The sequence below is a fragment of the Phoenix dactylifera genome, chromosome 13, assembly GCF_051530095.1.
Source record: "Phoenix dactylifera cultivar Ajwa chromosome 13, Ajwa_hap1_PhDact_Kaust_v1.1, whole genome shotgun sequence".
Lineage (NCBI taxonomy): Eukaryota > Viridiplantae > Streptophyta > Magnoliopsida > Arecales > Arecaceae > Phoenix > Phoenix dactylifera.
Window position 1 is genome coordinate 25342258 of NC_143202.1, and position 27436 is coordinate 25369693.

The 27436-nt window shown below is 37.6% G+C and overlaps 1 protein-coding gene across 3 annotated transcripts; it reads left to right on the forward strand.

Moving 5' to 3' along the window:
* Nucleotides 1-2559: 2559 nt before the first annotated feature.
* On the forward strand, nt 2560-26735 carry LOC103711044 (phosphatidylinositol 4-kinase beta 1). Of its 3 annotated transcripts, none has more exons than XM_039130794.3 (16): nt 2560-4827; nt 8242-8430; nt 8536-8584; nt 11972-12104; nt 12456-12939; nt 13637-13717; nt 13800-13922; nt 14885-14954; nt 16342-16439; nt 16538-16642; nt 19427-19480; nt 22418-22561; nt 22672-22725; nt 22803-22877; nt 25531-25614; nt 25798-26735. In XM_039130794.3, the coding sequence occupies exons 1-16, from the start codon at nt 3055-3057 to the stop codon at nt 25897-25899; spliced, it is 3618 nt and encodes a 1205-aa protein (XP_038986722.3). In that variant the 5' UTR covers nt 2560-3054; the 3' UTR covers nt 25900-26735. The 3 variants fall into 3 exon arrangements, 2 of the variants coding, with proteins under 2 accessions (XP_038986722.3, XP_008795239.4); XM_008797017.6 differs by having other exon boundaries at nt 2560-4821; XR_015972732.2 differs by lacking the exons at nt 14885-14954; nt 22418-22561; nt 22672-22725; ... (1 more) ...; nt 25531-25614; nt 25798-26735 and having other exon boundaries at nt 19427-19462.
* The last annotated feature ends 701 nt before the right edge of the window (nt 26736-27436 follow it).

Below are 27436 nucleotides of genomic sequence, written 5' to 3' on the forward strand. Positions count from 1 at the left end.
GAGCTGTCAACTTCCCTTCAACAGGTATGATGTGACTAAGCTTTTAACTACTTCATAGTTATAATCGATAACATATTTCAAATAATAATTGAAAGAGGGTACATTTAAACAAAGACACACAACCATAATGCAGTTATCCACTGTGCGTGTATACATATATGTTGGTACTGTAGACAGTAATAATCATCAAAACAAAGTGAAAAAATATATGTCTACATTACTTTGTTATGCTTATGGATTCATGCATGCCCGCTCTAAGATCATCTACTTTTGCATTAACCAGTTATGTTTTGGCTAGTCATTGATTGGTCGCTCCTATCTTTTTTTAATTCTTATTTGAAATGGTTATTATTCGCGTGCAAATATGAAAGTTCTTGAAATATTATGCCCACACAAATACTTGCACAAGGAGAAATAGAGAAGGAGAGAGAGGATAAGAGCATGATTAGAGAATTGCATGATGGATGACCATAGATATTGAAGAGCTAGCAAGACATAATAAATTTAAAATTGCATGGATACAGAAAAATTAAAAGTTTAATGACCCATGTTTTCTAGTTGGAGGCCGTGGCTATTTAAAACCAAAAAGAAAGTTGGGACCATGGTCACTATAACTATACGAACTTCATTTCAACTTGGTTTTATTCCTTACGTTCTTGACATCTATTTGTTATATCATTAATTATACCAAAAAAAAAATAATCAGCACAGACATCACCAATAATTAGAAAATTCACAAATTGATTAATAAACTCTCTGCTAAACTATCTAATATTATGGTACACAAGTACAAATCTATTATATAAAAAAAATACTACGAGCGGAGGATACACAACCAAACTGAAAAAATAAACTCCCTTATTATTATTATTATTATTATTTATTTTTTTTCTAAGGCGGATGAGTCAGACTATACAAGTACGGACACATCCAATAATATCATAAAACAATACATCACGGAATGTCGTAGGCAACTCAACTCTCTGGGTCCACAATGTGCTACCAGAGTGATTGGCCATATGCGCGGCCACCCAGTCTGCAGCGTCATTGGTCTTCTTAAAAACGTGTTTGCCTGGAACGCCACCCTACCTCCGACCATCGACCAAATATTCCGAAGCAGGGGGTGGTCTCTGCCCAACTCACTCGGCCCTCCTGAATCCAGCCTATCACTGGGACCGAGTCACCCTTCAAGATAATAGAATCGGCCCGCAACATGCGGTGAGCATAGCGAATGCCCACCCATGACTCACAACTCGGCTTCGGGTATAGCACTGTAAGAGAGCTGACAGCCACCAACGGCTTCCCCTCTCGAGCGTGAGCCCTTGGTATCTCCTCCTTTCTCTCCCCCCAACCCTTTTGTTCTCTCGAAAGATATGCATGCATGATATAATTGGTTCTATATGTCATGCACTAATCGAGTAGCTACACTACCCAAACATGATCCTTTTTTCATTGTTCAGTTGAGCTCCATGCTCTGATTTTGCAATCCTACCCAACGGCAGTCAATAATTGGGTAGCAACCGCTCCTTGACGACATGGTGGTTGGTCAGGTGGTCCACATATTGGTGAGACGCCCACAAAACTTGCCAACTATGACGTCAAACATGATAGCCTTGCATTGTGCTTCCTTGTAAGCAAATGTGCCCCCTGTCCTAAGCAATGTCCTTGTCTTCAACTAAAACACTAAAACAAATGAGAGTTTTTTATATAAATATCCTTTTAAAAAATTAAATTTGCATAAATATTTTTTAAAATTTATATTTATTTCTATATTATTGTTTTTCACAAATACTCCTCAATTCTTCTAACATTATTAATAAAAATTATATTTATTTTAATTGAAAAATAAAATTTTGAAATTGCTTTTTACCTTCCATCACGATCGTCTCATATAATTTTTTTTTTTTTGCATATCTACTCATCAAGAGTATTTTAGTCATTTTAATTTTAAACCGTTAATTTTTTAATGGTATTGGATGGTATGAATATATATGCAAAAATAAAAAAATAAAAAAAATAAATATTTTATGAAAAAAATATATATGTAAATATTAATTTTAAAAATATATTTATATAAAATTTGATATTTGAAGAATATTTATATAAAAATAACCCCACAAATGGCCTACAGGCCCTCACGATGAACCGGCGCCGTACCCTCGCCTCCAAAAGCTCCGAAATCCGTGCAACACTTCAATGGGTCTCGACTTCATCGTGTACCATCAACATCCAGCACCCGTCGGATTATATCCAACGGTTCTGATCCGCTCATCCCAACGTCGATAATCCTTATATTCAGCGGCGCGCCAAGGTTCCACGTCGATCTTATTTCGAACGGCCAGGATCGAACGGAAGACAGTTCAAATTTAACCCGTTGGAAAAAAGAATTCGACAGGTTGGTCGGATCCGCTACACGTTGTACAAATCGAGTCCCACCCGCAACAATGCATCCTACCTGGACTTCAAAAGTCGCGCTGGCAACTAGGGATTCCTTACGATACACGACGAGTGAAGTCCACGTGGGCTGAGCGGACGCGAAGTCGAAGGCTTCCCTTCCTCTGCCTCGGAGGTAAAACCGCAACCCATTACGCCTCCCTCCCCTCTTTCCCTCTCTCGCCGACGACATGGCGGAGGAGCGAAAAAAAAGAGAGAGGAATAAAACAAAGCTAGAATCCGGCGAAAAATATTAAAAAGCCCTTCGCGAAACCCCCATTGAAGAGAAGAATTCTCTCCGCTTATCTCTACTCCCGCCGCCTTGAAATCCGAGAATCTCTCCGTCTCTCTGTCCGTAAATTTCAGTGAATTATTTCTTATTGATTCGAAACCATTGAAACCCTTTTCTCCGATCCAGGAAACCCGAATCGAAGCCCTAATTCAAATCCTAATTAGGGTTTCGGCTCGGCTTATTTTCTAGGGTCTGTGTGGGTTCTCGGAGAGGATTTTCTTGTTTAGGGTTCGGAATCTTGGATTGGTTTGTTCTCGGTTTTGTTTGAATTGGAGGTGTTTTCGGGTTTGGATGGGGTGAGGGGAGCTGCGGGGGATGGGGGATTGATCATGGTGCGGCTGCTGGGATTGAATCGCTTCGGTGTCGACGACTCCCCGCGCGAGATCACCCGCACGAGTCCCATCGTCGCCGGCGGCGAGAGCAGCGGGGAGAACGGGTGGCTGATCCGGTTCTTCGACTCGGCCTTCTTCTGCGAGTGGATCGCGGTGAGCTACCTTTACAAGCATGACCACCCTGGGGTGCGCGACTACCTTTGCAACCGGATGTACACGCTACCGCTCGCCGGCATTGAGAGCTACCTCTTCCAGATCTGCTACATGCTCGTCCACAAGCCGAGCCCCTCGCTCGACAAGTTCGTCATCGATACGTGCTCGAAATCCCTTCGGATCGCTCTCAAGGTGCACTGGTTTTTAATGGCCGAGCTTGAAGACTCCGAGGACAACGAGGGCATCAGCCGGCTCCAGGAGAAGTGCCAGATCGCCGCCACCTTGATGGGGGAGTGGCCGCCGCTGGTTCGTGTGCCCCCGGCCTCCGCCAGCGCCCCTTCCAGTCCCAAGAGTAAGCCGGTGCTCAACCGGATACTCTCGTCCAAGCAGCGGCTGCTGTCCTTGGCCTCGTCCCCGGCATTGGGATCCAGCCCCCCGATTGAGGAGAGCAGCAAGAGCAATAGCAGTGGAGATGGGAACAGCAGGGCTTTGACCTCTTCAGAGGAAAATAAGCTGTTGAAGAAGCTGATCCCGGGGCCAAAAGTACGGGATGCGTTTTTCTTTAGGAAGTCCATGGAGAAGGGGGCGGAGGAGTCGGACAAAGATGGTTTTTTTCGAAGGCTTCTCAGGGAAAGCAAGGATAAGGAAGAGGAGGATTCAGACAAGGATGGGTTCTTTCGTAGGTTGCTCAGAGATAGCAAGGATAAGGAGGATGAGGATTCAGAAAAGGATGGCTTCTTTCGGAGACTGCTCAGTATCAACAAGGATGAAGATGTGGAGCTGACTGCAAGTTCAGAAAGCTTTATCAAGAGATTGTTTCGTGATAAAGATGAGAAATTGGGAGAGGAGGATGAGAAGGACAGTTTTTTCCGTACGATTTTCAAGGACAAGAATGAAGAGAAGAAAGATGGTGGCAATGATAGAAATGAGGAGGATAAGGCAAGGAGGAGCATCGAGGAAGATGAGAAAGATGGTTTTTTCCGCAGGCTTTTCAAAGACAAGATTGAAGACAAAAAAGATAGTGGGCAAGATAGGAACATGGAGAAAGATAAGGATAATGAGAGTATCGAGGAGGATGAAAAGGAAAGTTTTTTTCGCAGGCTATTCAAAGACAAGAATGAAGAGAAAAAAGATGGCGGGCATGATAGGAATGAGGAGGAAGGCAAATTCGGCAGGAGTGTTGAGGACGACAATTTCTTCCGTAGGCTTTTTAAGGACAAGAATGAAGAAAAGAAGGTTGTTGGGCATGATAAGAATGAAGAGGACAAGTGTAATGGGAGCACTGAGGAAAGTGAAAAGGATGGCTTCTTCCGTAGGTTTTTTAAGGACAAGCATGAGGAGAAGAAAAATGAAGGGCATAATAGGAATGAGGAAGCCAATAAGCAAAATGGGAGTTTTGAGGAAGAGGATGCTTCAGAATTTTTGTCATTCCGTAGGTTGTTTAGAGTGCATCCTGAAGATGTTAAGACAAGGGGTAGCAGTGAGAATGGTCTTTCCAGTGGTTCGCTGGAGAGCAGCCCAGGGACAGAGAACTTCTTCCGGAGGCTTTTTCGGGATAGAGACCGCTCTGTAGAAGATTCTGAACTGTTTGGTTCAAAGATACACAAGGAGGTAACAGTGAGTCTTGCTTTCATTGCCATTAGTCTCTGCATTGCGCCACTTTTCATGTACTTCTTTCTTGGTAATATTCAGTACTTTGCCGATGCATTCTGGATGCTTGATTATGAATTTGACTACTCTATCATAAGGTTGTTCTGTCATCCAGTTTCTTCTCATTTATTTAGTCATGGAATTTAAAGCACATTGGTGTTGCATTCTAATGTCAACCACCTTGACAAACAGAGATGAATCTTTTGACCGTCCACCATTTATAGATGTATCTTTTTTTGTTATATTTATTACCATATCCTAACAAGCGAAAAATAATTATTTCTGCGAGGAATCAGGATAATAAAAATACACCTGTAATGTAAGACAGTAACAAACGATGTTCTAACACTATGCTTCTTGACCGGCAAGGTTCTGGGAAATGCAAGGAAGGTTGAGTATGGTGCTGATATTGTGCCTGACTCTTACCCACTACTTGATTAATCAGAAATTCTCTCCCTCCCTCCCTCCCTCTCTCTCTCTGAAAAAAGCCCTCATTTTAGTGCCTACAAGTTTTAAAATATTTGATCAGGTTCGTTAAAGTTGATGATCTTAGGTTTTAGTGTCTTGCTTTCCCCGAACAGTGAAGTGAACCAGTCCCCAAAGCAGTTGGCAATGCCAACTTATAATATAGTTGTTGCAATATTTAGACTCCAAGAATGCAATCTGGTTGGCCAAGAAAGTTATATCTACTGTTCCTGTTAACAGAGAATATATTAACATGCCAGATGCATGAAGATAAGCAAAACAGAAAAAAGAACATAATAACTGTTCTACTTTCCATATTATGTTGTTTTTGGAAAAAATACTAGCTGTACCAGATAGCTCTCATGAAGCTCCTTGTTATTGTATTTATCTGCCTTCATTTTATTCTCATGTCTTCTCAACGGACAACCTTATTGTCCCTTCGTAATCTTCTATCTGAATCCTATGCAAGGTGAAAATTTTGAGTCACCAAAAATCTTGTTGATAGTGAGATAGATCCCCTTACCAGATCTGTACATAAAAGGAAACTCGATTCTTCAATAACATTGCAAAATAGTACTATTCTGATTGTTCCGTAAGATCATAAGATCACTAGTTGGTTCTTCTGTTGTTCCCTGTGATTTCTGAAGTTCTTAATTTGCTTGTTGTCTACAAAATTCAGGAATTGTTGCCATTGTTTTCTGAACATGACTTATCAATGATTGTCTGTACAAGAGACTTTGTTCATTACAAATCAAATTCGCATGCTAAATCCTTTGATTAATTATCATAAAACTACAAGATGATGATCCGTGGAATGCCTAGGAGTTGGATGGCCCGAGTAATCTTCAAGAAATCCCTTTTCCGTCGAGAGAATCCTTGTTATTCTTCACTTTTGAATGCTGCACATGTCTTATAAACTGAAACTCCACATATTCATACCTTACATGACATGGATGTGGATGAGTTTATCGATCATTTGCTTCTTTATTTTTCTTATCAATCACTGTGTGTTCTTGAGATTGTGCATTTATCTTGGTTCTAGCCTAGGAATCTTTGCCATGCTTTGTAGCTTTTTTTTGTTGGTGTTTCTTTAATTCTAAAATCTACATGGGCCATTTCGTGAGAGATTAAGATAGATGAAATACAAGATATTTCATAATCTTTTGTGCAGATTAATGGATACTTTGCAAGCATACCTTTTTTATTGTACCTTTGTAGATGGCGAGTCTATTTGTGAAATTTACATGTTGTATATGGTGCCTTTGTAAGGGGCACTTTAGTTAACTGTTTACATCGGTCATTGATTCTCATTCACCAGTTAGATGATTGTGGCTTTTCTTTTGTTCTTTCTCTGTGAATAAAACTTTCTTCTAGCCCACTACAAGGAAGTCTTTTATGGGAAATAGATTTCCATTTTGATCCGACAAATTTTGTTATCTAGAGAAGCATGAGGGGATAGGAACCTCATGAAAGAGTATACAAGAAGCAGTTCTTTTGTGAAAATTGCAAAGTCAAACTATCTTGAGCACAAATCTCTAAAATATAAGTTTCATAAGGCAGCACATTTTTTGAGTAGAGATTTGCTCTAATATTTATAACCTTGAAGATGTGTATCAACATATCATTTCTGTGAAAACTCTGATAAGGGCAATCCATATGTCATGAAAGGATCTATTTTAGATGCATCAGGCACAACCATGGTTTTAAATACTATGGAATGGGGCCATCCCCATTATTTTGTGGAACGGGATTTCCCACATCTCGACACTTGGCACAGCTGATGGCCCATTTTGTCCCAGAGCATTTTCCAGCTCGTTTGTTCCTGACAGTTGGGATGGTGCCTTGTCTCAATAGTCGGGATGGTGAAAAGCCCTGCTGTCCCACTGGTATTTAAAACCACGGGCATAACCTTATTAGCATTCTGCAGGATCAGATGTTTCCTATGCTGAACATGTAACTATACTACTATGTCATCTTTCCTTTTTCTAATTATTGATTCCTAATCATCCACTTGGAAATGCTTGATTTTTTTATCGTTAATGACCTATATTTTGCATAATTTCTTAATTTTATGTATCATCATGTGCTGATTAAACTCGTTCAATTACAAATGTAGTCGAAGAGAAACCAAGAGATTGCATGCTTTACAGAATCCCAACTCCATGTCAATCATGTCATCGCATACTGGAGATAATCCACTAACCCTATAATATGATCTTCAGTTATTTTGACGTAGATTATTTAGAAGGCCTATTTTTCATATTCTATATTGATAAATGAGCTAAAATTTGTTGCCTTTCAGGTACTCAACACCTACCAGTTCTTCACAGCTTTTCAATGTTGTGCTTTACAAGTTTCTTGATTAGACTTTTTACAGCAAAAGAGCCTTTGATGTGATAGCTTTATACATTATAGGACGGTATAGGCAATCACAAACAAGATGGCAAACATGTTGGCAAGTTGAATTTGAATGTTAGGCAAACATGTTGGCAAGTTGAATTTGAATGTTAGAATGATTTTAGAATTCTAAATGAAGTATTTTGTTTTTATTATTCTCTTCCCCAACTCTCATCTAAAATTTTATTGCAGAAGATATCTCCTATCATGTAATTCTCACCTGTTAAATAACCTCAAGAATAATGCATGATCCTTATATGTCATGCTTTTGAAGAATAACCTCAAAAATTTTGTGATTGCATGATCCTTACATGTCATACTTGTCACCACATTTTGTCATTATTGTCATACTACTGTAGTACTATGACATGATTGCCTGCTTTTGAAAATATAAGGTCCCATTATAAGCAGATTATACTGAAACAATTTAAAATAGATTATGCTGATGTTCTGTTGTGCCTTGGGCACTTGTTTTGATCTATATGCGTGCTTCCTTACTGCTCACTTTGTGCTTAGCAGAAGCGTCCTGGTTCACCAAGACAACGGAATGAAAAGCATGGAAAGCCGCCTCTACCAAATAATGTGATAGCAGAAATTCGCAAGGGGTCCTATCATGCTTCATTGGAGTTTGTTCAATCACTGTGCGAAACATCATATGGGCTAGTGGACATTTTTCCTATTGAAGATCGCAAAATTGCTCTTCGTGAGGTTGCTTAGGCTTATCCAGTGATATCTAGTTGTGTGCTTAATATTTTTTTTCTTTATCTCTAAAACCTCTCTCAATTTGTTTTCTTTTGGTTCTTGTGCTGCTAGTCGCTCATGGAGATCAATTCACATCTTGCTGCTGCTGAGAAAAATGGAGGTATTTTTTTGAGATTTTACTGCATTTTTTAACATTATTATTGTCAACTATCTCCAAGTGGTGCTTGCTCATGGGATATCTTAATTATATCAATGCAATCTTTTTAATTATATGAAGTATTTTAAGAATCTTCTCACATCAAATTCACTTAGGTCACCAGTTGGGCAACATATAGGTCTCCATATGCCCAGGCAACCCTTGTCTAGACTATTATACATTCAGATATACGAGGATACATGCACATATGCTCTTTATATGCATATATATACATGTGCATATACACACACACACATATATTTGCCTATATGTATGCATATGTAAATTCATATGTATGTTTCTGTGAATATGAGGAGACAATATTTTGAACATGTAGATCATACATACATTCATACAAATACACACACATGTACATGTAATGCTAAATCTTTAGTAAAGATTTTAATGATTCAAAAGCAATGATGAGCCATCCAAATTGGAAATCCTCACCATTGATCATGGTTTATAATTCCATTTTTACACCTTGATCCACCGGTGAGAGACCATTCTACACACAGTAGGTATATAGACTAAAAATTCTTCCAACTCCATACATCTTAAAATATGACGAAGTTAGAACTCAATAATTCTTGATGTTCAGACAGTAACAAAACATCACATCATTATAACCAACTAACATTTGTTCCTTAGCTCAGAGACCTCTAAATAATATTTGTTGAACTGGTACCAAAGGGCGTACTGGTTGGTACAGGTCCATACCGTGCCATTTCGGGACATATCAAAAACAGGGTGAGGGAGAGGGAGAGGGAGAAAAGGAAAGAGAAAGAGAGAGAGGGAGGAAAGGGGAGGTTCCCTCTAAACCGTAACCCTAACCCTGAGCGAGAGAGAGAGAGAGAGAGAGAGAAAGAGAGGGAGGGAGGGAGGTAGGAAGGGGGGAGGGTCAAGGGCTTACCTGTGATGGCCTCTTGTGGCTCTCGATTCGGCACCCGTTCCCTTCCTTCACCCCCCTCGGCGCTTTCCTCACATTGTTGAGGCAACCCACAGCTCCTCAGTGCTCAATTTGTTCAATCCGCTGGGAGATCATCTCGGACGGTTGCGAGCGGTGGGGGAAGGGGGTGAGCTCTCGAATTGTCACGAGCGAAGGGGGGGTGGAGGGTTGGACAGTCTGGATGGGGCTGGGAGGGGTTTAAAATTGGACCAGGTTGAATTGGGGGGTTGGGGAGGGGTTTATTGTGCTGAACCAGGGGTCTGGGAGGGGTATATGTATAAATGCACACGCATCTATTTTCATTTTTATAAATGACACGAGGATGCTAATAAGGGAGTAACACACATTTGCCCAAGAAAACTGGATTGCACTAAAAAAAACAAAGACAACTTAAATTTTAAGTTTTATAGATGTAGACGCAAAAAGTTATTAATTAAAAACTAGGGTGACCAAGGAATCTTGATAATCTCTTACCTTTGAATTAAGATACTAAGGTTTGTTAGAATGTTAATTTGTTAACGTAGTATGAAACTTTAATGATGTAAGTGAAGTATGAGCTCGTTAAACTGCTTATAAGATCTAAGATCGATCTCTCAAACCCAAGTTTAGATCTTGTCAATCAGTCTACATGCCTGTGAGTGCAGCATGCTCTTGAATTTTTGAATTGAACTCCTGATTGTTTCCAGTTCTCTTAGTAGCTGCAAAAGAAATGTTTTTAATCTCAAGAAAATGCTTCCTGAAGATTGTATTTGTTGCTCATGTGTAGGCATAGTAGCATTCTTTATGTGACTAATTGTTAAACAGAGCTATATATTTTCTATTCCATAGTTGAAATTTTGAGTAAAACCTATTATACGTAGAAATCAAGGTTTTCTTATCTTGTTTGCTTTATTCTCATATGTTTTCGATTAATTGGCAACTGAAGTTGTTTTTCGTCATCTACTTATATCTTTTTGAGACTTGGGATATACTTTCGTGTCGTATGTTTTTGATTAATTGGCAACTGAAGTGGTTTTTCGTCATCTATTTATATTGCTCAACTAATTCTTGGTGAATAAGAGATGAGACTTGGAGAAGTCCAAAAATTTACTTGAATGAGTATAGCTAGAAATTCACAGCTTCTTTCTAGCCTAAACCAATTAGTTTTGGCCAAAAGTTACAGGCTTGAATACTGTCCTGGAAATGGTAAGCATAGTTTGAGAGGTATATTTGTGTGTTTCATTGATAGAGGAAGGACTTGATCATAACTGATCAGTTCTGGCTGTAACCTGAAACCTAAAGTTGCTTGTGGCTAGAATTTTGTTTCTTATTCTTGCTGAAACCTGTCTGTTTTGGCTGAAATATAAAGCCTTGAACATTTTTGCTCGAAATAAGATGCTTAGAGATGACAAATTAAAAAATGATTAATGCTAGATAATTTTGAAATTTCAGAAATTTTATTCAGATAATGCTTACAATATATTTTAGAGTCCCATTTTAAGTATGATTTGTTTGAAAAAAGTTGGACATCTTGCTGTTTTAGGTGTCTTTCTATATAGGAGTATGTGGGATTTTGAATTTTATATTTTTAGGAAAGTTTTTGGAGATTGGCTATCTGGTTATTAAGAGTCCTAGATTATTTTCAAAATGAGTTATATAAAATCTATAAAATGGTGCATTAAGCTTGATGAAAATCATTGTATGTGATCTACTTTAAAAGGAACAACTACGGATTTCTTTAGGTCAATTTTGGCCCTTTTTATCTCCCCCTTCGCCGGTGCTCTGTTCTTGAATTCTCTTCTGTTATCTTTGATCTGTCCTCCTAATCTAAACCTCACCACACTTTTGTTTTATATATAGATATAAAATATGTGACCCAAATTGCTGATATGGGATTACTATAGACTACCACCAATTGACAAGTGTTCTTTAGAAACTTGTCCTTTGGACCTTTACCTCATCTAAATTCTAAAGACCTACGACAGGTATTTTTTGACCTTGAATTCTACAATCACCAAAAGACACCTTTCCCCCTGGTTTCTGTAATAGGTCAGCAGGGAAACTTCTTGACCTAAACCCTAGTTTTTTAAACCCTTTAGGTCCTTCAATGCATCATTGTAGGCCATCCTGATTGATCCTAAACCACATAGTTCAAGATATATGTTTCTGTTTCTTCTTCAGAGAGAGAAGAGAGGTGGGGATGCTATGGTCATAATTTAATATCATGCTTCTACTTCTTTTTCCTGATATTCGAATCATCAAATAGGTAAATACTGGATATTATTGCTAGCTGGCTTCCATTTCCAACTTGGGGTGATCGTAACCTCAGGTTCTTGTCTGTTTAGTTCTTGTTTATACATTTCAATATGAATTGAATACTATTGATTTTCCACAATTTTTAATCATTTCATCTATTATCACAGGAGTTTGCTTTCCAATGGGAAAGGGAATGTACAGGGTGGTTCATATACCTGAGGATGAAGCTGTTCTTCTGAATTCTAGGGAGAAGGCACCTTACCTAATATGTGTTGAGGTCTTAAAAGGTGAAGCACCAAGGTATATGAGATGTTATAGACACCTTCCGGTTGATTTTTTTTTTTTTTGCTCTAAGAAAGGGAAACAGTTGTCAGGTATGATCCACCCGCCTTAGCAAAAAAAAAAAAGAAAAAAAAGAGAGAGAGAAACAGTTGTTGAAATAGTGTGTTCTTTATAACAAAAATCGAATTGCTATAATTTAAAAGTAATTTATGGTACTCTGGAACATGCTTTATGTTAAAATTATCTAGTTATAGAAGTTGTTTCTACCAGTATCTTACGTCTGATGACCGTGATCAATGAAAAAAATGCAGTCAGAACGTTAGATTGTCACACTCAACATTTTTATGAACACTATGTATTTTTTTCCAGTCATACAAAGGTGTCTTCCGATGCTCAAAAGCTCTCTAAAGGGGGGATTCCTCTAGCAAATGGAGATGCACAATTGCCAAAGCCTCCTCCGTGGGCATATCCTTTATGGAGGCAGTATGACATGCATCAAAATGTTACAGATAGGATGCTGATGTCTACGTCACAGGCTATTGACCAAGCAATGACTCAGTTATGGGAGGCCAAAGTAAAATTTGTTCATGTCAGTTTCTCTATTGAGAAGCAATTTGAAGACTGCTCAAAGAATAGTGAAGGGCCTGACTCTCGACACAGCATCCAGCAAGCTGTAAATGGGCAATATCCAGCTCGTGAGCTAAGACCTAATGTTGATCACAACTTGGAATGGATAAGTGTTAATCTGACAGCAGTTCCTGGGGTCAACATGGAAGATGTGGATGATCAAGAGCCAGCACGTCGAAAAGACCATCGCCGTGTTCCAAGCACCATTGCCATAGAGGAAGTAAAGGTGGGCCTGTAAGTGAAAGATATAATTATATATTCGAAGTTTTGGCAGTATAGCAGTCAGACCAGATATATTTTCCCCTTTTTTGTATTTCATCATGGTTTTTGAAATGTTTAATAATTTTTGCACGGCTAGCTTTTGTAGACTGCTCGGTGTTGGCATGAGTATGTGATGCTATATTTTAGCTTAATTTTTGGAAAAATATAATATGAAGTCAGGATGTGTAATTGACATTGTACTGTGCTGTTATTAAATCGGCATTAGATCAGAAGTAGATGCATCGTCAAATGTTGTTCAAGTGCCGGGTCATCTTGTTGTTGACTTGTTTTGTAATTGATACTACTAGTTAAGGGTCCTTAATATTGTCTAGTGATTAGTGTCGCTTGTTTGCTGCTTTCTTCATTACTATCAATCTGATATTGATATTTCAATATTTCATACACTTCATTAGCAGTCTGTAAAACTTTTCCGACCCTTATTTAGTTCTATAAACTTCTGCTAGGCAGTACTAGGCAGTTTTTCGTTGTTGTTTTGGTGGTTGTCATCGTAACTGTTGTTTTCAAGATGGCCATAAAAAATTGCTGTTATCATGTTGACTGTCTGTCAATTTTTAGTTACGCATTTGTTATGAAGTCCAAGCCATCAGGCACGGTTGTATGGAACCTGAGTCGTTGCTGATTAATTTGAGTTCCTACTTTAGGCTGCCGCAGCGAAAGGACAGGCTCCACCTGGGCTACCTTTGAAAGGAGCTGGACAGGATTCTGAGGATGCAAAACCAGAGGTGAAGGTTTTTGGATCTACTGTTTAATCATTTCAGAAGTACCTGGTGAATGGAGTTAACAGTGAGGCATAATCTCTAACAGGTGATGAATGGTGGCACTCCTAAACCCACTGATGCTTTGTCTGGTGAACTTTGGGAGGTAAAGAAGGAAAGGATACGGAGGTCATCAGTGTATGGGAAATCACCTGGTTGGGACTTATGTTCTGTAAGTGACCTTCTTGCTTAAACTTCTCTGATCTGGCTATGAACATTAGTTATTCTGAGTGGGCAGGCAAAATACTAATAAGATTATGGAGGAACTAAGAACCCATCATATGGGCATGCTTGTACTTCTGCAAGGAAATGTGAATTCTACTATTTGGCCACTGCATACAATATAATGTCATAATGATTCTTTTGTGAATTTGTCAGCTTATATAACTTGTGTTCTTCACCTCTTGACCTTTGGATTCTGATGCAAACTATTTAGATGATATTGCATGCAAGTTGTGATGACCTTAAGCTTCATCCTGGTTTTTTGTTCTCTGTGCCTTGGGTTGTTTTTGGCCCTTCTTTTGCATGAGTCAAGTACTTGCATGGTATCCGATGGCAAGATTGAAGGAACCTTGGATGTTAGTCCAAAAATCATTGAAGTGCTCAACTCATATAGGGAAGCCTTAACCAGAATTTCTGCACATCATTGCTGATGGCAGACTGAATGCTAACTGATATCATCAACTCTTGCACTCCACCTTTAAAATCTTATTGATAATCTCCCTCAGGCTAGATCTCCAATGCTTCCACCATTAATTTGCTGCATAATTTCATGCAAGTCACTTGTATTGAAGATGTTTTTGCCTCCTAACAAACCTTTGCTGAGGATTTTGACAACCATGCTTTTTTTTTCTTCGCAATAAGTTTCTAGCTCCTCATGCCGCGATTGAAGTAAAGATTAAAATTTGGAGGTTTTGTTTGCTTTTGAATTCAGTAGAGTATGTGATGTTGCACTAAATATCTTGTGTTGAACTTCTAATATCTAATTATGCAGATTGTACAAGACTTTAAACTTTTTAAAAAAGATTATGGTAGTTGATAGTTTTAGATCAAATCTGTCTGCTCATATAATTAGTTTTTTGCTTTTCATGTCATTTCCTTAAGCACTTTCTTGTTCATCCGTCTAATAAACAGATGATTGTGAAGAGCGGTGATGATTGCAGACAAGAGCATCTGGCTGTGCAACTTGTTTCACATTTCTATGGTAGTAATCTATACAGTTGTCTTTTTCTTGATCAGCAGTCATATTAAGCTGCTACTAATTGCGTATAATTGGGTTCTGCTCACCTTCTATGGATTTTGATGATTATGTTAAGCATCTGTTTTAAAACCCTAAATTTTAGATCCTCAAATGTCAGAATATCTTCATTGTTACATTTCACGCCTCTTTTGATGCAGCAGAATCTAATGTGTTAAGTGATGGGAGAAATGTTTGCTGGTCTTTGATTGCTAATTCTACTGCTCCAAATTGATAAAAAAAATTCATCTTGAAAATAAATAGTTGCCAGTTTTCAGAGTGATTGTAGGAAATTATTATTATTTAGAGATAAAATGATCCTTCTACTGTCACGTCAAGAAATAGAGAAGTTCATCACCACATATTCGGACTTGGGCTTTGGAAATAATAAACATTCTTTACTTGATAAAAAGTAAAATTGACCATGGATGGGTTTCTGCCTTTCTTGTTTCCTAAACTGTCTGCTTGGAAATATAACAGAAAACAGTAGTGATGCAAAAAAAAAAATAAAAAAAAAATCAACGCTGACCTCTCCAGTAAGAATTTTCTATTGATCATAGAGCTGGAAATTGAATTATATGAAGCAGTCATCTTTAACATTTTCAGAGTTGGACACTGTTGTGACTGAAATGTAGAAGATATTCTGGAGATACTGTTTTTTTTATTAGCTTGGGTCTTGTGCTCATTTTAGGGATCCTTTTCTAGTTCATTAGTTGTCTTCTGTAAAACAGACTGTCATTATAGCTAGGGCCTAGGCTTGGCTTGCTGTTGTGGTCAGCTTCATGAATTCTGATTATTCACTTCTCTGTAAGCAATAGATGCAATTTCTCATGTGATCGTGAGCTTTCACAGAACCTTTTTCTCATCTTCCATTTAAGTTACCTTAGGTCCTCCCTGTGACCAAATCCTTTTTTCCCATTGTTGATCAAAATCCAAGCCTACCACCTTATCAAAGTCAAGTTTGGCTTTCATTATTCTATGCTTTGTTGATGCAGCATTTAGATATTCTAATTTTTGATTTAGTTGTTTCATTTTTCACCACATTACTTTTAAGTCTCATGCATATGCTGCCTCTTTTATGCTCAAATCTCCACTTTATGCTATGTGACCATCTCAGTGTTGTAAAATATTTTTCCTAAGGTGCGTGTACAAAGTCCACTTATAGCAACCTTATACATTCATCAGAAAAAAAGAATAGCGAAAAGTTTACTATGAAAAGAATTATGAGGTGAAAAAGAAAATACCCAAACGGTGTGCTAATCATTTGGTTGTTCTGCTTTTGTATGTGTCATTTCTTTGCATAACTTCTTGCCATTTAGTTACTTAAAAGGCTTCTTATGGATCTCATTGTCAGATATATACCAAGAAGCTGGCCTGCCACTTTGGTTACGTCCTTATGAGGTTCTTGTTACATCTTCTTATACAGCCCTGATCGAGACTATTCCTGATACGGTGATTCTTCGTTCCCTTTAAACTTTATAAAGTTCATTCCTGTAATGTTTATTGTCTATCATTGCCTTAACATCTTACTTTTCCCTTCTTTTGTGTAGGCTTCAATTCATTCCATAAAAAGTAGGTTTCCTAATATCTCAAGCTTGCATGATTATTTCATAGCCAAATATGAAGAAAATTCTCCAAATTTTAAACTTGCCCAGGTAATCTACCTTATGGTACATTCTGTTTTGGATGACTTGTTGCTCAATCATTTTGTATTGTATTGCTCATTTTCTAAATTGACATGTCCTTTATCTGCAATATTCCATGATCTGTTGCTTATTTACAATGCTTATACTAGTTGGTAACTTGTCAATAATTTGCAATAACATCTCTATATCGTTTGTAATTTTCCCTCAGTTGGGACTGAATTTTCTTCCGATATCCTTAAATCATGAAATATTTATTCAATTGTTAATATATTGATAAATTATTTTTTCATGCGACAATCTTGTTGTGCACATATTTGGTGCTCTTTTGTCGAGTGTGCACCCATGTGCTGTCAATGCTGTGGCATTTGTATACTGCAAGTTTGTTTCCGTGTAGGAGGTTGATTTAACAAAGATTGTAGGCTTTCCTGGAGCAAATTTTAATCACGTTTTTGTAGAACCATATTTATTATTTTAATGTAAACTAGGATTTTACAAGTAAGACTCGTTGAATTATGTTGCTGAAGCCATTTTAAACCGTGCTCCTGCTCCTTCCACTGCTCCCATTCCTTGCACCACCTCGATTTTTGAGCAATATATGAGTTGTTCCCTTCGCATACTCTTTCTCTCCGTTTGGCTTTGGGCATCTAAACTCTATGAAATTGATATCATAAATTAGTTTCTTTGATCCATCTAATAATGACTTGAGTTAGAAGCAGGAAAGGTATTGGTTAGTCTAATGATGCTAGTTGTTCAGTCTTCCAGTGGGGAGTTCATTTTGGCTTTGTGCATAGATTTTGTTTGCTGGTTGGGAGCCTTCCATGTTACTTTATTTTTAACAAGTTAGGGAATCTGTGTTTATCTTTCTGGGAGATAAGGAGTATGCCATTCTCTCCTTTGACTGCTTCAAATCTCGTTAACAAAATTACTGGTGATAAGCTCTTACCTTACCCTAGTAATAGAGGAAAAAGGTACTGCATATGGAAGAAAATCAGAGCCCTGAATCAACAAGGGCAAGAAAACTTGAATATAATCTGCTTCCTAACTCTACAGTTGGATGGGAAGTGATGGTCAAATTTCTCGACATGTGTGATGTTTTCGTAATGCAAGGAAAGTCATGAGTAACATCTGATCAATTTGCATTCAGATATTCCTATAAGCATTCAGTGATGTTGGAAAAAAATTGAGATTAGAAGGAAGCAACTGTGCAAAAGAATATGAGAAACATTCTAATAGATGTGTAGGACTCAAACTCATTCAGGAAGTAACCAATAAATTGTTTGCAATCAATCGTTCAGAACATTTGGCAATTGCGGGGATCTAAAATTTGGGTTCATATCATGATATATTCATGAACAGAAACTTTATGAAAATTTAAAGAATCAATGAAAAGAATTTCACAAATAAAATAGCAATATGGTAGTGGGTGTTGTGTAAGGACATTAGTTCTTCCTATATGACATAGGGGGAAAGCACAATAACAATCTTATAAAGCAACAGATTTCCAACTTATTTTGTGCATGGGACTTGGGATGATAGGTGATCCAAGCTGCCAAGATAATGTATACAGCAGATCGATCAGATGAGGATGTTTAAAATCTGAATTAGAGAATTATTAATAGTTTTCTTTTAAGGAGTTTTAGACACTTTCAGAAAGAGAGTTATGAAGTTTTTCTCACATTAACCCTGTTTCCGTTTTGTTTTGATATCACACCTCCCATCCTCCGTGGACTGAAAACTCTACTTAACTATCTTTTCATAAATATTAGGCATCCTAGCATTACTTCTTCTCTGTATGCACAAAATGAGTATATTATCGAGCACCTTATAGTCCAGCTTGTTTTGAGTGTAGGAAACCTACAATAGGGATAGTCTATCTGGAACCCCTCTCCCTGGGACATAGTCTTTTTGTCTGCAAAGTTTTTAGTTCTTACTTCAGGTTATGATCGGAACCCAATGCGTTGGTTTGGTTGGAGGGTCTGGAACAAAAGATAAGTGGAAAAATTGGTTCTAAATGAGTAAATGACAAGTTTGCTTTCCTTCCACCTTCTTAGGAATAAATTTTTTTCTGATGTATTTCCCGGTTGAGGTTAGGTGGGTTGGCTTAAGCATGAATTCAGGTGTAACAATTATGCTCTGCGTCCATATTGTGAAATTTTATGGGAATGCTAAGTTATGGTGTGTCATCGAAACCCAATGCGTTGGTTTGGTTGGAGGGTCTGGAACAAAAGATGAGTGGGAAAATTGGTTCTAAATGAGTAAATGACAAGTTTGCTTTCCTTCCACCTTATTGTGAATAAATTTTTTGCTGATGTATTTCCCAGTTGAGGTTAGGTGGGTTGGCTTAAGCATGAATTCAGGTGTAACAATTATGCTCTGCATCCATATTGGGAAATTTTATGGGAATGCTAAGTTATGGTGTGTGGACTACATATTATATTATAATTTTGGTTAATATTGGAAAGTTCTGATTGGTCATAGAAACATTTTTATTTGGGAATCTTATATGACTATGAATCCTGAGTAGTATGACCTGGAAGAACATTACAAAGATTTCTCTTAATTAACTTGAAGGGATATTTCTTATGTAGTTTGTTCCAGTGTCAGGTGCTATTGTTGGCATCCTGTTGAGTTTGCAGCAATTGTAGTTTGGGATAGACTCTTTTATATTCTTATCATTTGATTGATTTCCTGTCATTGCTTCCTCAAACCAAGCATTAGTTTTGATTTTTGTTAATTTATGTAAATGAAAATGATATGTGCTATTGATGTATGGATGCCTGGTGGTCCTTACAGAGAAATTTTGTGGAGAGCATGGCCGGATATTCCATATTATGTTACCTTCTTCAGGTATTACTATATTCCTCTTTTTGGGTGCTTGATTTCTGGTTCAGAAGCAGTATGGTCATTTTAAGAATTCACAATTTTCTGGTCCTCCTCTGTGTATGTTTTTTTTTTGATACAATGAACTGCTTAGCCTGTGCATCAATGAAAGTTTTGGAGTCAAGTCAAAAAATCAAAAAAATATAAAACTTGAAAATATAGAAAAAGAATAGAAGGAAGTTAAGAAAATTTATTGGACAACATTTTGGAGTATTTAGTTTTAGAAAGTTTTTTATTTATGTAGTCTCAACTGTTTCAAGCTAAAGTTAATCCTGCATATAAATGAAACTCATAAATTATAACAGTATTTTGTATTGTGAGCTTATATATTATTTAGTTCTTGATGTTCATTTGTTTGAAAATTCACTATATCTAACAATTTGTTAAACTTTTCAATGCCTAGGTTATTCAAAATATTTTCTTCAGTTTTTTAATAGAAAAGGCAAACATATTAAATTTAGCATTCCAAACTTTTTTTTCCATTTTCATTTAAGTTGCTGTCTAAATTAAATGCATATATTTTTAGGATGTTATATGTTTTTTATATTAAAATAGATGGTAGTTTCTTGCGGTTAGTTGTTCACATTGGTCTCTGATAAAGTACTGCAGTAGGGTCTTGTGGAGGCCTTGCCTTGTTAAAAGTTATGTTTATCATCAATCCTTTTTTCCAGCAGAGAAGAAAAACTACCCAAAATCACCACTACGTAGCCTATGCACTTAAAAAGTAGTGAAATGATCCCCATATGATGGTAAACAATAAAATAAAACTAAGAGAAAAGCATTCATGTCTAGTTTCAGTAACTTTCAACCAAAACTGACTGGAATTGGTTTTTTGGATCACTTCCATCTGAAGCTGGTTGGTTTGAGTCTTCCAGCTGAAACTTCAAACCTTGCATACGATGCAAAACGCAGGCATTGCAAGTTAAATCCTATGATTCCTAAGCTTCAGGAGTTAGGATTCCCTCTTCCTAGGAGAACTTAACTTAATGTGGTGTGTGTGGAGTGCGTATATTTCAATTGGAAAGTGAGAGTTGTTTAGTTGTCTCTGGCAGCAAACTAAAGGCATCCACTTACCAGATTTAAGTTTTAGCTTCCTCTCAGGAGAGGAGGCTTCCTCAAGCAAACAATGGGAAAGAATGAGAGACACACACATGAGAGAGAGTGAGTGAGAGAGTTTGTAGTACACTAAAGAAGAGAGGAGAAAGCTGTAATGACCCATATATATGTGCTGGAAGTAGTTTTAATTGGCGAGGCAAAGAGTGATGCTGTACTTTGACATCAACTGTAACCAGTGAGGGGGAAAACATGATATGATGCACAATGATATCGTAAACCTTGTGTGATCTCTATTTGATGCTCATTCTGTCCTACCCCTTTCTTTTGTGTTTTTATTGATGCTGTTTTTCCGGGGACCCTGTGAATGAACTTCAGGTAATTGTATTTTTGTCAATTCTTAGCAATTGTATCTGTGTTAAAAATACACATTCATAATGGTTACCTTGTTGTCCATTTCTTCAGCTTCATTATTTCATTCCCTATAACACATGCTATCTATTTGGTGGCAGACAATGCATATTGAGATTGGTTACCTTCTTATCCATTTCTACTACTACGACTATACCACTATATTGTTTCGTTCCCTACTCCACCTATCCTATTTAAATGCATATTGTGGACTTTTTCATGAAATCTGACACCATACATGATTCTAGTTTTATATAGCAAACTTTCATGCATGGATTATGGTGTGTATTGAAGAGGTGGACTAGGATTTGGTCATCCGAATTTCAAGTTGGGTCTGGTCAGGTGAAATTAGAAGATGAGGGTCTGACAACAATGATCTAAGTCACTGATGTGATCTAATATCTCTAAACTGCTTCTGAACCAAAAATCATATGATTTGGGGACCCCTATCCTATGCATCAAACGGTCAAACATAGGCATTGTAAGGTGTTATTTAAACTAGTTGCTTTGACCACTTGATGCATAGGATAGGGATATCCAAATTACATAATTTTTGGTCGGTTAGTAGTTTAAAAGTAGTAGATTACATCCATGACATGGATCATCAGTGTTGGAATCCCATCTTCCAATTTCACCTGAGCAAATCTGATTTGAAAATCCAGTCGACTGGGTCCTAGTCTACCTTATTTTTTAAATTATTCATCATTATATTGTGCTATAAAGCAATTTATTGTTGAGTGTGGTGCTGGTTATCTTAAGTGTACATACTTTGGGTATTGACTACACTTAGCATAATGCAATATTGTTCCTGTCTATCCTCGATAATGTCCATGTATATATGAATAATGTTGCTTTTTCTTGATTTTGGTCTGTTGACTTCATGTGATCTTGCACTGTTAACCGTTGCATAATTGGTGGTTCAAGATAATATGTGATTGGAATAAGCATCATTAACTTGTGCTAAAATGGGTGTTGGTGCTTTGCAACCAAGTATTGTTAATTCCCTGTAACTGCATGCATGTGGCTATTGCACAATGTTAGACCTGTCCTCCATATACTTCATACTTATTTTCTTTAATTATGTTTCTGGGTAAGATAGAATTTCATTCTGCTTGTTGCTTTGTTAGTTCTTTCATAAATGATGATTTAGAACTTCTTTATAGTTTTAAATGCGTAATAAGAAAGGCATCATTCCTATTTATTACTCGCATATAATATTACTTGTATATTTTATAAAAAAAAAGAATGCACTGGCTCATGAAAAAAGTACTTGCTCTTTGCCACCATCAATGATCTTCCACTAGCCATTGATTTCCTTTATACTATTCTGTGACTTTCAGTTCTCATTGCTTTACTATTGCCACTCTAAAGTTGGCATTCTCGAGCTCCTGCAATTGCATGGAGTTGGGTAATTAAAGCTTATTTTTTGTGGTTGTATAGGTTAAGGATCGACACAATGGAAATCTTTTAATGGATGAAGAAGGACATATCATTCATATCGATTTTGGTTTCATGCTATCTAATTCTCCTGGGGGTGTAAATTTCGAGAGTGCACCATTTAAGTTGACTCGAGAGCTTCTTGAGGTCAAATACCAACTTTTGCAGCATTTATTCTTAGGATTGTATTTAATAACTATTGTCTTGTCTAACAGTTGCCTTCTTACTTGACATCTTATGGGATGTTTTGCCGCTAGGTGATGGATTCTGATGCAGAAGGAACTCCTAGCGAATTCTTTGACTACTTCAAGGTATGTGATCAATGTTGACCTTTTCGTTGTAATCAATAATGCAACTTCGAATAAATTCGATAATTTGCTTTGTGCAGGTGCTATGCATTCAAGGTTTTCTTACATGTCGCAAGCATGCGGAGCGCATCATACTTCTTGTTGAAATGCTGCAGGTAATGCAAAGTCGCTATTGATTTGAATTTTCAGAATGTACATCTCTTTTACTGCATTTAGTTCTTAGTTGTGATTTATCGGTAAATATTTAGTGATTGGTTCACATTCACGAATATGTTTGTTTAACTCAAGGTTTGAAGTACTAGTATCAATACCCATATCGGCACCTTACAGGTATGGTAGCATAGTACACCGACACATGGTACACCTCCACACGCTAGTACAGCAAAACTAGGTACCGTACATGTTGGTATGGTACCTATACAAAGGATTATGGTTATCGATACTAGTATCATATTAATACAATCCAATATATACTAGTATGCACCAATATATGAATCATTGTTTTAACCAATCAAAATTGTTTATACCTATGAAAACCCTATTTCTAAATGTTAGATTGGAGAACTTTTTGCCATATTAAGTTACCTTGTTCTTTCTAATTATATTTGTTTGTAATTTAATTTTTCTTAAGAAGTCTTTAAATATTTATTTAACCTCATCAGTATAAGATGGGTTTCATCATGAACTCTGTAATGGTAAATGGACTAATTGTATCAGTGTTTGGCATGAAATATCCATATATGTCGTTAGTTTATCCTCATGTATCATAGTATGTGGGTTTGAGAGCTTAAACATATATCATGGTGTGCTTAAACAAAAAAGTCTGAATTTTTTTAATGACCTCTGGATGTTTTGGGTTATTATGAGAATCCCTGCACTAATCAAGGTTCACAATCTCGGTACTGGGTATCGTATCGGTTCCTTATCGGTTCGGTATGGTACAATATACCTCTGTGCCGAAATAGCTCTTTTACTCATTTTCTCAATTTTCATCTTGGTACGCCTTAGTATGGACCGGTATACACCTTGGTACGCCTCAGTATAGGTCGGTACGGCTCGGTACAGAGCTTGTACCGACTTGAATGTGTGTTTCGTACTAGTTTTCTCTCAGTACGTCACGGTACGGCCCGTATGGGGCGGTATGGGGCGATACAACAGACCTTTGAATGATTTTTTTTATATATTTTGTCCTATCCTATCTCGCTTTTGCATACCAGTGTCTAAGCAACCAATCTTACTCCAGCTTTTGTATGTATAATGAACTTTTTGCTCATATGTTATAAGTGAAATACTCATATAAAGAAATTAACTAAAGCTTGCTCTCCTCTTCCTTCTCCAACCTAGCTTGTCAAGTTCAAAGTTGTACATGAACCTATCTCATCCAGAAACCTACTCAACTCTCTCTCTCTCTCTCCCCGACTACCTAGATTTAAGATCTCATATCCGACCTCCAACTTTTCAATTTCTAATTGCCAATCAGCAAGGTTAGATGAACCATATTGAACCAGCCAATTCGAGGTGTATGAACCGGACTGGTTGGTTACTGGCATGGTTCAAGACTTTGGTTTAGAATATAAAGCTTGCCTGATCCCGTTCATCTTTGCTTCGCTTCATCCCTCCCCCATTTTAAAACACTAATCCCTGAAGCCATTTGTCGGCGATCGGTTCGATGATAACACCATACGACAATGATGACGACAAAATCGTCTAGGTAAGTCTCTCTCTCTCTCCCCCCCTCTTACCCTTCCTCCCTCTCTCTCTCCCTCCTGCTCTCTCGCCCCTAACGACGATGATGGCTCAAACCTCTCTCTCTCTCTCTTCCTCTCCTCCTCCCTCTCTAGCTCTCCTTGTTTTGGTATGCTCTGAAATGGTACAATACAGACTTGTACCATATCGAACCGGTTGCTGGTCAATACAACCTCTGGTATCGATTTGGTGAACCTTGCCAGTTAGTCTTTCGGTCCTTTTTATTCACCTTCCAGTTTACGCAGCAACACTTACCAGCAATGCCTTCATCACATCCAAACTATGTAATCAAGAAACCCTCTTTCCCACACATTTCTTCAAATTAGTTGAAAAGACCTGTTGACCACCTTTGATATTTTTGGAACCCCTTATGGATTCAACTCCAAAATCTCTTTCCCTCCCTCCCCCCTGTCTCATATGGTATTGGCTGTTCAAAGATTAAGAGCCACTGAAGCTGCCAGAATGTTGCTTCCCAACTTGTAATGGGGCAACACATGCCTTCTCTGGTGGCTTCCTCGGCTGTCCTATCTTCCTTGCTCGTCCTACTCCCCAAACCAAGAAAGCCCTATACCATCTGCCCAATTGCTCAAGGCTCATGGTTTACCTTCCCTCTTTGAGAACCAAGAACCAACATTTTCTGTGACCCAAATAAGCAAGGAGTTGTGACTTGAGAAGTTGCTCTTCTTGCTTACCATAATGTATAAGAAAATCGTCAAAAACACTTTGTCATTATTGTGTTTCTCATTCTGCATCATTAGGTGGCATAAGAAAAACGGAAGGAAGATGAAAAAGATTTTCGACAAAAAGTCATTTTCCCGACTTGTCGAATATCTTTGGCATCTGAAATTCATCAAAGGCCCCTCTTTCCTTGCCCATGAATCCCAAATTTTTTTTTGTTATTGCACAATCTGACAAAAGAACATGTAAATGTCATCTATTAGCTGCATTCTGTCTTTGAGAATTCTACATACCAAAATTTCTGGATACTTGGAAATGACTGAACTGGTTCTGTGAATGTAATGTTAGAGAGCTCACTTCCTATGCATCAACTGTAAATTTCAGGACTCTGGCTTCCCCTGCTTTAAAGGCGGTCCTCGTACCATACAGAACTTGAGGAAACGGTTCCATTTGAGCCTTACAGAAGAGGTTTGTTTACCTAACTTTTCATGTATATCTTTTTGTTTCAGCATCCAGAAAATTTCTTTCTTTCCCTCCCTTGTTTGAGAAAAGTAAGGGAAATCTCCATCCAGCTTCATTAAGATAACAAAATATATGTTACAAGAAGTATCCAGAAATTTTCTCACTGCAATATCTGATGATTTCAAGCAGCAATGTGTCTCGTTGGTGCTCTCCTTGATAAGTAGCAGCTTAGATGCATGGAGGACACGACAGTACGATTACTACCAGCGGGTACTGAATGGGATTTTGTGAGGTGCTTTCATCTATTACAGGTTCTTCTTGCCGATTTGCTTTTTTCTCCTTCATAAAAAGCAAACCTACAGAAGGATGTTAGGCCAAAGGAAGTTTGGTTTCTATAGAGAGGGGTTTTTTGAGCCTGACCAAGTGGTTTAATGTCAATAACTCAGCACCTCTGACACTTTGGTCTTACGTGGTGACTTCCTTGAATGAAAGTTGCATTGCAAGTCTTGTGGGAGATGAAGTTGTTTAATCTTTGGCAGATTCTAGAAGGAAACATACAAGACTAAATTGCAAGTGGTGACATTGTTTCTGTGATCTGTAACTGAGAGCTGCATTCCCACATTGTTGTAGATATAAAGGTTAGCATATATGAGATATTCAAAAGAAAAGAGATTTAATTGTCAGTGACTGTACAGAAGAGGTTAATTTGATGTCAAATGGACAAAAGAGGGCCACGGAGACAGCATGTGTACAAGGAGCCCAGTTGATTCTTGTCTGAATTGTAAAAGTTTTCCCTGATCATAGCTGTGATTTGTGAACAAACATAGCTTTGAGGTTATGAGATACCTGAAAACATTTGTGCATTCAATTCTTGGCAGAAATGTAATGAAGCACTTGGTGATTTTGAAAAAAAAAAAAGAGGCCCAGCTGCTTCCAGTCTGCGCTCATTGACATCTTGGCTTTATTTTTATGATTCCTTGGAACATTTCTTTTGTTGTTTCACTTTTTGCTTGGAATTCTCCAGTTAGCCTTGCATACTTTGATTTGGATTTCAGGATACTATGTATAAACTATGTATAATATTCACCAACAATGCTTGTTTTCATAAGGAGATGCATTCTTATTTCTATTGGTGGGTGAACTATAGAAGTTGCGAGGCAGTGTTTCCATGACTTTGTTTTGGTTATTAAAGTTGCAGAATCATTGTGTTGGTGACTACTCTGGGCAAGCTAAAGAAGTATGCTTCTCTGAAGCAAAGTTTGGGCATTTACACTCACACTGAACATTGATATTTTTTTTTTAAGTGCCAAAGGAGAGAGCTACCATAATTATATGCAATTGAGACCATCCTGAAATGCACTATTTTTGTTGCATTTGTTCTTTGCAACCTGCGACTCAGTTGCATTTTAAATTGGGGTTTTCCTTTTTGCTCTGTTGTGTGGGCTGAAGCATCAAAATATTGGGTAGGGAAATATTGGGTAGGATTATCTCTACTCTGATATCTTTTTCCTTGATGCACTTCTTACAATCATTTGCCATGATATGATTATATTGCATTAAAATAGAGTTGTATTTGAGCTTTTTCAGTGCATTCATTCAGATATGCCATTTAGTTGTCAGTTTTTCCCCATTCTTCATGCAAAATCATTTGGAAGATGACCATCGATCATATTGTTAAGTCTTCTTTCTTTCTTCTTCTTCCTTTCCTTCCTTCCTTTTTTTTATTGGGCTAAAGAGTAATTGTTGGATTGGGTGCTCTATACTTTCTAAATTAAACACCAGCTGAATACTAGAGTGAGGTTAGGATCAAGCTCAGATCTTTTGTATC

Bases quoted from the DNA above. Each gene is read 5' to 3' on its own strand.
- LOC103711044 (XM_039130794.3), top strand. From the start codon at position 3,055: ATGGTGCGGCTGCTGGGATTGAATCGCTTCGGTGTCGACGACTCCCCG. The intron at 8,585-11,971 runs GTATTTTTTTGA...CTATTATCACAG, and splicing joins TGCTGCTGAGAAAAATGGAG to GAGTTTGCTTTCCAATGGGA. The intron at 16,440-16,537 runs GTGATTCTTCGT...TCTTTTGTGTAG, and splicing joins TCGAGACTATTCCTGATACG to GCTTCAATTCATTCCATAAA.